Below are 12,780 nucleotides of genomic sequence, written 5' to 3' on the forward strand. Positions count from 1 at the left end.
TATTTTTCCTCCAAATTTCATCAGTTCAGCTGGGATGTTGTCAATACCTGTAATCTTTCTGTTCTTGAGTGATTTCACAACTGTCTCCACTTCTTCATGCAGTATTGGAAAGTCATCCTCCTCTGAATCTGGGCTGTCTACGACATCTCCATTTGCCTGGTGATTGTATAGATCAAAGCAGTAATTTGTCCACCTATTGATGATGTCCTTTTCTTCTGAAGGTTGTTCCCTTCTTTTTCTTGAATTGTGTTAGCTTTGGTCCATCTTTCCTTCGTGAAATCTTTTGCTATTTTTATTATTGATACACTCTCTTCAATTTTAGAGCATTGTTTTTTTGATCTATATCTTCTTGGCCACCTTCATTCCTTTCTTGATCTTTCTGCCAATCACTCTGTATTTATCAGTGCTGTTCTTGTCTCTCGAGTTCTCTTCTAATGTCACATATTTGTAGTATTTCATTTGTGACCCAAGGTTTTATCTTACAGTGGTTCCCAAGAATGTCCATTGCTGCCTCATTCATTACAGCATTGAAATTGTTGGTCATTGTTTCTACGTTTTCCTCTAGAACAAGCAACGGAGCAAATTTTTCACTGATCATTGCTCGGAATGACTCTGCAATGCTTCGGTCTCTAAGTCTTTCTAAGTCAAACTTGATTTTGGTGAACTTTGGCCTAACAGTTTTCCTTAGCCACAGCCAAAAGTTTAGCATCACAAAGTTGTGATCACTTCCAACATCAGCACATGGGAAGCTCCTTGTTTTAGCTCTGTTGATCCCAGAACGAAATTGGTTTTGCACCGTGTTGTAGTTGATCTGACTGTGATGTAAACCATCAGGTGCATGCCATGTTGATTGTATGGATGCGTTAAGTACTCCTAATGTGTTTGCAAGAACCAGATTGTTATAGCTGGCAAACTCCAAAAGTCTCAGGCCTCTATCATTGGTTACCACATTACAGAAAGGGCCACAATAATCTCGCCAATCTGCCTGTACATCAGTACCCACTTTAGCATTCCAATCTCCTTCTACAATCAGGATCTTTCTTGTGTACCTTATCAATGATGTCTTGGAGCTGATTATAAAAATCTTCAATTTGCTCATCGTCATAGTCTGTTGTAGGGGCGTAGACTTGTACCATTGTGATATTGAATGGTACTGCGTTTAGACAGATGGAAATAAGCCTGCTGTATATTGGGTGGCATCCTAATACTGAATTCTTGATATCCTTATGGACAAGAAATCCTATGCTGTTGACATGTTTGTCCTCTCCACTGTAATAGAGTACATGGTCTTCTTCCATTCGTGCCTCTCCAAAGTTCTTCCATCTGATTTCAGAGATTCCTAGGAGGTGCCAGGTGTATTTTTCCTATTCTGTCCCCTGTGGGTTCAGGGACAGAATAGGCCCACTGCTTCTCCTGCATGTCGTAAGAGGCAACTGAAAGTGGGCTGCCTGGAGAGGGATGGCCTCCGCCAGGTTAGAAATTTCCCCAAGACACACCATTTGATGAGCAAGTCAACCATGTCCATACCACATTGGTCACAGCCTGGGTAGTCTGATTAGGAGGAGAATATTCAATGCAGTGAGTCCTCTGAACCTGGGGATGACCTCCAGCTCTGTCTCTTTACACCTGAACTGCAGGCGATCCTGGAAGAAGTCACACAGAGAAGGGGATAGAAGGTTAAGAAAGATCCAGTAGTTGAATCAGTAGATCTCTTCCACCTACTGTTTGTGCTGCTCCTCAGTCCACCATCACATCCTCTGTGTACCCTCTCCTAACACCTGACCTCTGATCTGCTGTCTCTGGTTTTGTTTTTGTACAGTTATCTCAGGAAGTATTCATGTTGTTTCAAACCTCATCATAGATAAAGTATAAGATAGGGGCAAAATCTAATTGTATTTAAAATGTCATTTCTCATTCCAGAACAATTAAACAAAAATATTACACAGCAATGTCATGTGTGACAGTATAATACAAATTTGACTTGCAGTCTACCTATTAGATCAGTTGTGCTTGGCAGGTATCATGGTAGGTTATCACCAAGGATCCGAGTTTGCTGTGATAACCCCTCCCCAAATTCTCTAATGAAAAAGAAACAGAAAAATCTGTGTTTTTCCGCGATTTAAATAAATGCTGAACTCTAGTGTCCCTAGCCACAATATAGATAGGTATTGATTGAACACAATGTTTTATTGATTATATTTACAATTTTTAAGCTGAGAGCCCAAGCCCCACCCATTCTCCTGATTATCCAATCTGGCCCTGGTCCCAATTAGATTGGATAATTGGGGTTCCACTGTATATATTTTTATTTTTTCACAAAATGTAAAAACTAGAGATTCTCTGTAAAAACACAAATTCCATGATTTTCTGTGGCAAACATTTCTAGGATCCCTGGTGTCACTAAACTACTAAATACTATAGGTTTAACTCTTTTCTAGCAAATACCTATGAAGAGAGATCTGTTTGAGAAATATGTGAGTTGTATTAACTGTAAGAGGATACTAAGTGTGTGCTTCATGTTTTTGAAATGGTGATGGTTGGCTGTACTTCGATGGCTGCCAGCATAGAGGAAAATGGTTTGGATTCTTTAAGGGCTCTAAATGACTCCTTTTCTCTTCCCACTTACCCATTTCTTTTTTCAGTATCTTAAATTTCTGGAACAACTTTCAGATAAAATGAAGCTGGACAGCATTGCAGCTGAAATTGGGCTCGATATGAGTCTGGATGTGATTCTGGCCCGTGCAGAGCAGTTGGTCAAACTGGAAAGTGATGCAGTGATTGAAAACAAGACTAATGCGAACAACCTACAAAGGAAGGTCGGTAAAGGAGGGCTGAGTTCATCATCTCCATCTGTTATAAAGAAGAGCATTATTATTACTATATTTCATTAAAGTAGCTGCCAGGGAGACCCCAAACAAAATCAAAGCCCCACTTTGTACAAACACATACAAAGATACAGTCTGTCTTCCAAAGAGGAGATGATAAATATGTTTGCAACCCAGAGCAAATTACTGCATAGTAAAACAACAATAAAAAAGTAGGTCAACTGAACACCTCCTAACAACAATACTACTATTAGAGCATACCAAAAATATTTAAATGTAGAAGTATCCTTTCGTTGGCACAGTCTGCAAATCACATTCACTAAAGTTAATAAAACTGAACTAGTACTTTAGTAAATACTTGATCTTTTTGGTGTATTAAACTTCCAGACACAGCTATGATGTCATTGATTGAAATCTGTTACATGTGTTTGGTTTGACTCAAACACTATCAGCCATCCTGCTGTGGTTGAGCTCTTCACCAACTGTTAGGCTAACCTGCAGGATTACATATGTTTGGTAATTGTAAAAAAGCAAGCTTAGGTGTTATGCATGATGCTTAAGTATAGGATAGGGTCGGTGTTCAACATGTAAGCAGTAAAATAGAAGGAGCGGTGGAGGTGGCCCAGGGAAGTAGTAAGAGGTGAGATATAGGGTGATTAGATTGAGATGAAGTGCCTATGTAGGCCAGAGCAGAGTTGTACGGAGCTCTGCAGGAAACGATGAGAAGGTCAGACTTACAGAAATGTGCTTCAGAAGGACCAAACTTACAATGACAATCCATTCATGTAATTGCTGTTAAAGTTGGGTGTATGTTTGTTTTTTGAAATCCCCTTGTTCTCTTTAAACTAGTTGAAAGCTCAGAAAGAAAAGCTTGAGAGCAAAGAGCTGCATATGAACCTTCTGCGGCAGAAAATATCCCAGCTGGAAGAGGAGAAGCAAGTGCGCACAGCCCTGGCTGTGGAGAGAGATGAGGCAAACCTAACCATCAGAAAGTTACATAAGAAGGTGGAGAGGTTACAGAAGGAGCTGGGCCTGGCAAGAGACTCTAACACTGACCTCAAAGCCAAACTGTCTGACACCAATGAACTGAAAGTGGGTAACTTGGTTACATTTTACCGTTTCTGTTTACCAGTGGAGGGAAAAGGCTGAATACAATTGGAGCTCATTTTATATTATGAATAGTGTTCCACGTTTTCAGCTTTTTTTGGTAAGAAATAATTCCAGGAATTTGTTGGTGTTTTCCGAACATTAAAACCAGGATGAAATGGGGTTAAAAATAATTAAACAGGGAAAAAAGAAAAAAAAAGTTCGTAATATACACATTTTACTACAGTATAATTAAAACTTTTTTATGTACAAAGGTATCTTTTGTCTCTCTGAGCTAATATTTTTTCAAGAAATCCTGGTTTACGTACACTCGCATAGTTTTCTTCGAAGTATCCTCGCTCATGTTGAGCTTCTTGCTGTCTTGGAGGTAGTCCAACTTTGAAAGTAAGCGCGCTGTATTAATAGACCCCAGGGCTTGCTGTGCCACTTTGTTGAAGTTGGGAAGTGTGTCTTGATGACTGTTCCAAAAAGCCAGCAAATCCAGTTTACATTGTCAGAGTTAGGCATGTTCATGTAGGTAGTAAATTCCCTTTTCAGGGAAATTTGAAATTTTATCTTTAGTGGCTGTCAAGGCTGAATCCCCACTCTGTCACTCAGAGTGCAGAAGGTGGGGGCCCGCAAGGATTCTAAAAATTAATACTTGCCACTCCAGGCTTGTATTACACTCCCAAGGTTACAGCTTTTCTTTGACCTTGGCTTGGTAAACCCTGCCACCACCCAAATGCAAAAAAACCCCCTTGAACCCAGGAAGGAGCACTTGTGAATTCTTCCCTGTGGGGTACCCTCAAGCCCTTTCACCCCCACCTCTGGGGAAGTGCTGAGAAAGAAAACAAAGGAAATTAGCTGTTGCCCCCAATTAATCAAACAGCATATGCACAAACCTCTTAGGACACCAAAAATCCAATCCTGTTCTTAAAGGTAAATTTTAAAATTTAACAAAAAGAAAGAAAATACACCTGGAACTTTAGGCTTTTGCTAGATTTTAAAAAATTCCAAAACTTAAGCAACTCAAAATAGCTTCTTGGGGGTTCAGCTTAAAGGTTGCAAGCAAACAAAAGCATCTGGGGTTAGCACAGAGGAGATCCACAAGCCAAAATAAAGAAATAACCTGATCATGTCTACCTAAACATTCCCTATCCCAATGAGTCCTGCTATGTATGGAAAATAATTTTTCATATCTGTTTCAAACCTTACACAGCATTTTTGCTTATAGCATTGCTGTGCCGGGGTCCTGTAGCCCAGAGAGAGCAACCACAGACAAAGGGAAAATTTATTTTCCCATTTTAAAAAGTTCTAGCCTTCCCATTGGCTCTTTTGGACAGTTGCCCACTTATTTTTCCTTTACCTGGGGGACTTTTTAACGCTTTACAGGTAAAGCAAGTAAAGAACAGCTACCAGGAGGGATTTTATAGCTAACTGGCTGGCTGGGGGTCCATCAAATGGAGCTACCTCCCCCCCACTTTATTTATCACAGTGGCAAATCATTGAAACACTAGCATAACAGTCATACACCTTGAGAGGAAGGGGTACACACCTGGATGACATTTCAAACAGAATCTTCAGCACCAAACTCTTTGGGGTTCAGATTATGGGTCACGGTCATCTCCCATTTGTTGCTGAGCACGGTGTTGAAGGTTTGGAACGCTTTTTGGTTTTCTCATGTTGTGGGGTTGGAAGGATTTCCAGAAGCAGCTGGGTTTTCTCACTGTATTTTTCTCCTGCTACTTTTATGCTTAATTCAGATGAGATTTTGGTTGTCAGGATCTGGTAATTGTCTGTATTGGCAATCACGTTGGCAGTAGTCAGAGGGAAAAAAAGTGTTTTTTGTGTTTGTCATCCAGTGATTCCAAGTTTTCAACAATGAACATTACCTTGGTGGGCAGAATCTGGCAGTAATTTTGGTTATTTGCCAGTCTCTTCAGAGTTTCTGCTTTAGAACCAACAAACTCAGTATGATCTATGAGACATATTAGCACAGTCCACACATTATTTACATAACAGGCAGTGAAGTACAAGCTCATCCACTGATATGGCATAATGGGTAGGTAATTGGCAGTTGGCTCTGCATTCATCTTGCACTGTGTAAAACAAAGCCTTCAACTTGTTTGCATGCTTGAAATAACCCCAAATCCAATGATGTAAGATTTCACCTCTTTAATTTCTTCTATAGCAATAGCTGCTGACAGCGCAATGTTAATCAGGTTAGCAGGACAGGTAATAGGTAGCATCTCTGGTTACTGGTTGAGTTTAATTTCCCATGCAAACTTAGCCATGTAGGAATCAGAATCTGTGTTAGCTGTGCCACGTTTTCCCAAGTTAGTTGGTACATCTCAAACGTATCAGTTATTGCTGCCTCAACAAAGTGGGTGTCAACTAATGTCACATTAGCACTAAACAATGCAAGTTTATTCACTTTGAAATCAAAAAACAAAAACAAAAGGCCAAAAATTGGACAGTCCAAGGTATGAGGAGACTCCTCAAAAATCAGCCTAGACACAACATTTCCATCAATTCGTTCCATCAGTTTAGATTCTAAAGCATTGTCATTTTCTTTCAGATATTTACCAGTGAGGTTGTCTGCATTAGGAATGGTTTTTGCTGCTGGACAGTATGGTTGCACAAAGTCACCAATAGGCCCCTTAGCAATTAACAGCAGCTGTCTGGTGAAACAAAGCACGCACAAATTCAGTGGCACAATCATACTGCGTCCTCTCACTAGGGTGTTAATGAAAGAAAGCTCCTGATATTGACTGTTTACCCAACAGCTCACTTTCTTCTTTAAGCTTCTTATGTCATTTGTTTTCAACATACTCCTTTATTCTGTTAGCGTGAGCACTAACCTCAACTCTGCAGTACTCGCAGCACAAGACATCCTCTTCACTCCTGTCTTTGATTTTCTTGAAAATTTCTAACCACTGATTTTCTTGTTGGTGTTCAGGTATAGATTTGCGTTTTCACCCCAGGTTTACCTTTTTACCTTATCTTTATCTGTGGAGGATTGGTTGTTTAAATATCAGTGCTGCACTAAGCGCACACAAAGAAATAGGTGGGCAGCGTCTCCTTGTGAGCCAATCATAGTACAATACTAACATTGTTTAATTTTTCCAACTGCCACTGTGAGTGTGTTCTGTGTTTTACACTGTAGAATTGCTTCAGTCTCAGAACTGCAGGACACAACAATCGCCTAACGCGTTAGTGTTTAACAAAAATAAGTAAAGTGTGTGTGTGTATGTATGTTTGTGTGTGTGTATATCTCTATATATATATATAGAGAGAGAGTGTACATTGATAAACAGGTGTAAATCAGTAAAAACTGAAAACACGAAACACTAATTATGAAGTATAATAACATATGTTAACGGTGAACTACTGAAATCTGTCTGTGTGGCAAAGAAAGCAGTGTAATAAAGTCAAGAGATCTGTGATATTTTGGAATCTGTCATTGACCTCTATGTATGTACTACATAGCATCTGTAAATAATGTCCAGAACACTTGGAGTTAATGTTATGGAATGTGGAATACCCAACATGGCTACAGTTGAACACATTCCAATGTGTGTTGCTTTAGTTGTCCTCAGAAAATTTATTCTGTCAAACCTGGGAGAAAAAGTTTTGAACTGAAATGAAACACAGTTTTAGCTTTTCACTAGTTCTGAATTTCTTGTGAAAATGTTTGCTTTACAGTGGCAAAAAGCTATCTTCAGCTCAGCAGAAAAAAAAAGCATTCTAGAATAGCCATCTTCGCTATTGGGTTCTTATAAATGGCAATGTGAAGAACTTAATAGTCCTCTAATCGTTGATCTTGTAGGTCAAAACTCTGGAGCAGACTAGAACCATTGAGGAACTAAACAAGTCTCAAGGCAAGCTGGAAAAGATGAAGGAGAAGGCTGAGAAGCAGCTGATCTGTGTCAAATCTGAATTACAGTTTACGGAGCATGAAGCTAAGGAGGATAAAGAAAGGGCCAGGAGTATGCTAGAAGCAGTTACCAGTGAACTGAAGGCGCTTAAAACAATCCTGGCAGAGGTATCAAAAAGAGAAAGGCAGGTAGGTATAAATATGATAGACAATTGGTAGATGCCATTTGGAAACTGAGAACTTGGTATCTGGACGAATTATACTGCCATTCTGAAAACGTGTGTGTTAGTATTAAGGTTTTACTGACATGAGTTTGAGATGGCTGCATTATTGAAGAGTGGCAAAGTCATCAGAGTTATGCAACTCATCCCAAAAGAATGCCAAATAAGACTTTTTGTGTCACTGTACGCCACTAAGTGTTCAGTTCATACCACGTTTTGGAGAAGTTAGATTAAAAAATATTTAGAACTCCAACTTCTTTGTTACTGATTCAATTTTTCATATTTATCAGCCAGTAAAACCTAGTTATTTTGCCATGTATAGGCAATGGATTCATGGACAATTCAAAAATATTTTTAAAATATATCAAAGGTAACTTTTTTGGTTAACAAACCAGGTGTCAGGACTGAGACGTGGGTGGTCTGATCTAGTGGTTAGAACCTGAGCAATGCTTGGTGGTTAATGCCAGGGATAGAGTTGGTAGCCAGAGTCCTGGGCCAAAGCTGAAGTCAGAACCAAGAATCAATCCAAGGACTAGAGCCAGAGCCAAGAGTCAGTAATCAGAGTCAGAGGTCAGAGCCGGAACCAGAAACCAGGCACGGATCAGAACAGGGCAAGAGCAGATTGGAGCAGGACCAGAGCAAGGCCAGAGCCAAGACTGGATACAAGGCAGGAGCAAGGCTGGGAACAAGGCAGGAAAAGGAGAGATAGCAGTTGTGGGTGTAAGCACTGAACAGCCAGCAAACTGCTGCTTCTGCTGAGCTTAAATGCAGACATTTTTGTCTCCTTTTAGCCAATTAGGTGGGCCGGCCAATCAGGCAATTCTGCTGCAGCCCAGCTGGGCTCATTAACCTTCCTGAATGCTGAGCTGGCTAGCACTAGGCTCTGTCAAGGGAACTCAATGCCAGGGTTCCTGACAGTAGCCCTCTGGCAGGAGCACCTTCTTTCGGATGGACCCAATGAAAATCGCATACCAATCTTGATTCATGAACGTTCTCTGCTGGCTGCCATGACTGGTCATCAGGACCGTAGTCGTCCTAGTACACCAAGCAATTAAACTTGCTTGGAGTCAAGAATCTGTCAGACAAGGTCCTCTTCTTGTCCAGGGACTGTTATGGGCAGCAGCGGTGGGTTGGATTAACCAAAGAAGGGGTTACGTAGGTAAGGTTTTAGGAGAGAGACTTGAAACACTGGATGGGTCTTCACTGACTCTGGTCATTGAAGCTTGAGTGTCACCAGGTTGATCTGCTCAAGGATATCGAATGGACCTAAGTATTGGTGAGCCAGCTTAGCTGATGGTTGGGTTAATTTCAGATTCTGAGATGATATAAAGACCCTGTCCCTGACACTAAAGTGTGGTGCATCCTGGAAGCTGCTATTGTCATAATGCTTCTAGGTTACTTTGGTGGCTTCCAGTTGTTCAATAAGTTCTTGTTGCAGGTGATGCAGATGGGTGACCAGGGAGTCTGTGGTCAATGCTGCGTGAAAGCAGGGATGGAAGCTGCAATTGCCATAGAATGGTCTCTGTCAGGGGGAGGCATGGATCGAACTGTTGTAGGCCAGCTCTGCACAAGGCAGCAGGGAGACCCTATTATGCTGGTCATAATTCAGGAAGCATTAGAGGTACTGCTCTAAGATCTGGTTTGGTCCGTCCATTGGTGTGATCTGTGGGTGGTATGCTGATGAGGTAAGGAGCTCTACACCTGGGAATTTAAAACCTTGTGCCAGAAGCACATGAAAAATTGTGGGCCTTGATCTGACACAGAAAGCAGACTTCGACTCCCTCAGGGAATGGATGGATAGGATCCCCTGGGGGACTAACATGAAGGGAAAAGGAGTCCAGGAGAGCTGGCTGTATTTCAAGGAATCCCTGTCGAGGTTACAGGGACAAACCATCCCGATGTGTCAAAAGAATAGTAAATATGGCAGGCGACCAGCTTGGCTTAACGGTGAAATCCTAGCGGATCTTAAACATAAAGAAGCTTACAAGAAGTGGAAGGTTGGACAGATGACCAGGGAAGAGTATAAAAATATTGCTCGGGCATGTAGGAATGAAATCAGGAGGGCCAAATAGCACCTGGAGCTGCAGCTAGCGAGAGATGTCAAGAGTAACAAGAAGGGTTTCTTCAGGTATGTTGGCAACAAGAAGAAAGCCAAGGAAAGTGTGGGCCCCTTAATGAATGAGGGAGGCAACCTAGTGACAGAGGATGTGGAAAAAGCTAATGTACTCAATGCTTTTTTTGCCTCTGTCTTCACGAACAAGAGCTCCCAGACTGCTGCGCTGGGCATCACAACATGGGGAATAGATGGCCAGCCCTCTGTGGAGAAAGAGGTGGTTAGGGACTATTTAGAAAAGCTGGACGTGCACAAGTCCATGGGGCCGGACAAGTTGCATCCGAGAGTGCTAAAGGAATTGGTGGCTGTGATTGCAGAGCCATTGGCCATTATCTTTGAAAACTCGTGGCGAATGGGGGAAGTCCCGGATGACTGGAAAAAGGCTAATGTAGTGCCCATCTTTAAAAAAGGGAAGAAGGAGGATCCTGGGAACTACAGGCCAGTCAGCCTCACCTCAGTGCCTGGAAAAATCATGGAGCAGGTCCTCAAAGAATCAATCCTGAAGCACTTACATGAGAGGAAAGTGATCAGGAAGAGTCAGCATGGATTCACCAAGGGAAGGTCATGCCTGACTAATCTAATCGCCTTCTATGATGAGATTACTGGTTCTGTGGATGAAGGGAAAGCAGTGGATGTATTGTTTCTTGACTTCAGCAAAGCTTTTGACACGGTCTCCCACAGTATTCTTGTCAGCAAGTTAAAGAAGTATGGGCTGGATGAATGCACTATAAGGTGGGTAGAAAGTTGGCTAGATTGTTGGGTTCAATGGGTAGTGATCAATGGCTCCATGTCTAGTTGGCAGCCGGTGTCAAGTGGAGTGCCCCAGGGGTCGGTCCTGGGGCCGGTTTTGTTCAATATCTTCATAAATGATCTGGAGGATGGTGTGGATTGCACTCTCAGCAAATTTGCGGATGATACTAAACTGGGAGGAGTGGTAGATATGCTGGAGGGCAGGGATAGGATACAGAGGGACCTAGACAAATTGGAGGATTGGGCCAAAAGAAATCTGAGGTTCAATAAGGATAAGTGCAGGGTCCTGCACTTAGGACAGAAGAACCCAATGCACAGCTACAGACTAGGGACCGAATGGCTAGGCAGCAGTTCTGCGGAAAAGGACCTAGGGGTGACAGTGGACCTTGTTCCATTCTGTGTCACCAGGCACTGAACATCTTCAGCATAGTTAACAACTGGCCAGCATCCCTGCATGAGGATCTGGAACTTGGATTCTACTATGTGCTTGTGATTCAGATGGTTGAAGATCACCATCATGGCTTGGGCAAACTCCTTGAACTGTCTCAATTAGGGCACTGGATTTCTCAGGCAGTGGGGAAGCTCAGACCAACCGTTCCCTGGACAGCAGGCTAAGAAATCCCATCCTGGTATAGGTGGTGGAAAACAACTGTAGGCATAGCAGGAAAAAGAGGTGGCACTGATTTAAAAACTGATGGAATTTTCTGTGGTCACCATCAAGCTTGTCAGGCATTGGAAACTTTGGTTCTCGATGGGTCTGAATCACTAATGGCCTGCAGCACTGCATTGGCTTTAGGGGGGCCCATCCCAAAAGCTGAACAAAGCCCTCTTGTTTGGGTGGGGTTGCTGGACCAGGACCAGGACCTGGGTAGTCTGACCTAGTAGTTAGAGCTGGAGACAGGAGTCACAGGCCAAAGCTGGAGTTAGGAACCAGGAATCAAGCCAAAGATCATCACCAGAGCCAGGAGTCACAGGCAGAGTCAGAAGCCAGGCAAAAAAGTAGGGCTGAGGCAGACTGGAGAGGACAGGAACAAGGCTGGAAACGAGGCAGGCCCAGGCGTGATCACAACTGCGGGTGTAAGTGTTGAGCAAACAGCAATCTGCTGCTGAGCGTGAATGCAGACCTGTTTGTTCCTTTCAGCCAATTGATACAGCCAGCCAATCAGACAATCCTTCCACAGCCCTGCTTGGTTCATTTAAGCTATCATCTGAAGGCTGAAGCAGCTAGACCCAGGCTCACCTGAGGGAACTCAGCTGCGTGAGTCCTGATATAAGGCTCTTGTGACATTAAGATCTGATACTTCATGAACCTCCAAGGTTTAGATATAAATAAATGCTTTATACTGTTATCCTGGAATCCAAAATGAGAGCGCAGAGGTCATTGGAAGGTGCAAAATTAAAGCCACTGACTACATTTTTGCAAATCACATATGTGCATTTATTGCTACTACATATTGCATGTGTTTGATTATTACAGGTGGGTCAATTATTGAGGTTTCCCAACACTTCCCATTATAAGACCATTTTGAGTTGCCTATTACATTGTCAAACTTTAACCATTCAGGCTGAAATTTATGGGAAAACTTCAGCTAAAACAGTTCACCCATTTCCAGGAACAAAGCTAGGTAAAATGATTGTTTTGCTCATGTTTTAAAAAAAGAATTCTGGCAACTTTGAAAAGCTGTAATGCCGCCATGCTTTGAAACAGGGACTTGAAATTTAGCAAGGAGTTGCCCTTTATGTTAAGGAACAAGCCTTTTGCTGTCTCTGCCAAATCTGGGCAGTTTTTCATGAAGGGCTAAATGTTTGAAAAAATCTCAGTTCACACATGCTCAGTAGAGAATTCTTAGATTTTTAGCAACTAAAAATCACTGAAGATTCCATCCGCATTGAGTACGTTGGAGCCTC

General features: G+C 42.1%; 1 protein-coding gene across 6 annotated transcripts in view; it reads left to right on the plus strand.

Moving 5' to 3' along the window:
- The window catches only part of LOC311517377 (coiled-coil domain-containing protein 170-like), a 133,831-nt gene that overhangs the window by 106,230 nt on the left and 14,821 nt on the right, over window positions 1–12,780 (plus strand). For all 6 annotated transcript variants that reach the window (XM_084622156.1, XM_084622154.1, XM_084622151.1 and 3 more), the window contains 3 exons: window positions 2,643–2,816; window positions 3,675–3,917; window positions 7,741–7,977. In XM_084622156.1, the coding sequence (XP_084478282.1) occupies window positions 2,643–2,816; window positions 3,675–3,917; window positions 7,741–7,977 (654 nt within the window). The remainder of the gene's footprint in view (window positions 1–2,642; window positions 2,817–3,674; window positions 3,918–7,740; window positions 7,978–12,780) is intronic.

The sequence above is a fragment of the Lepidochelys olivacea genome (assembly GCF_965140295.1).
Source record: "Lepidochelys olivacea isolate rLepOli2 genome assembly, chromosome: 3".
Lineage (NCBI taxonomy): Eukaryota > Metazoa > Chordata > Testudines > Cheloniidae > Lepidochelys > Lepidochelys olivacea.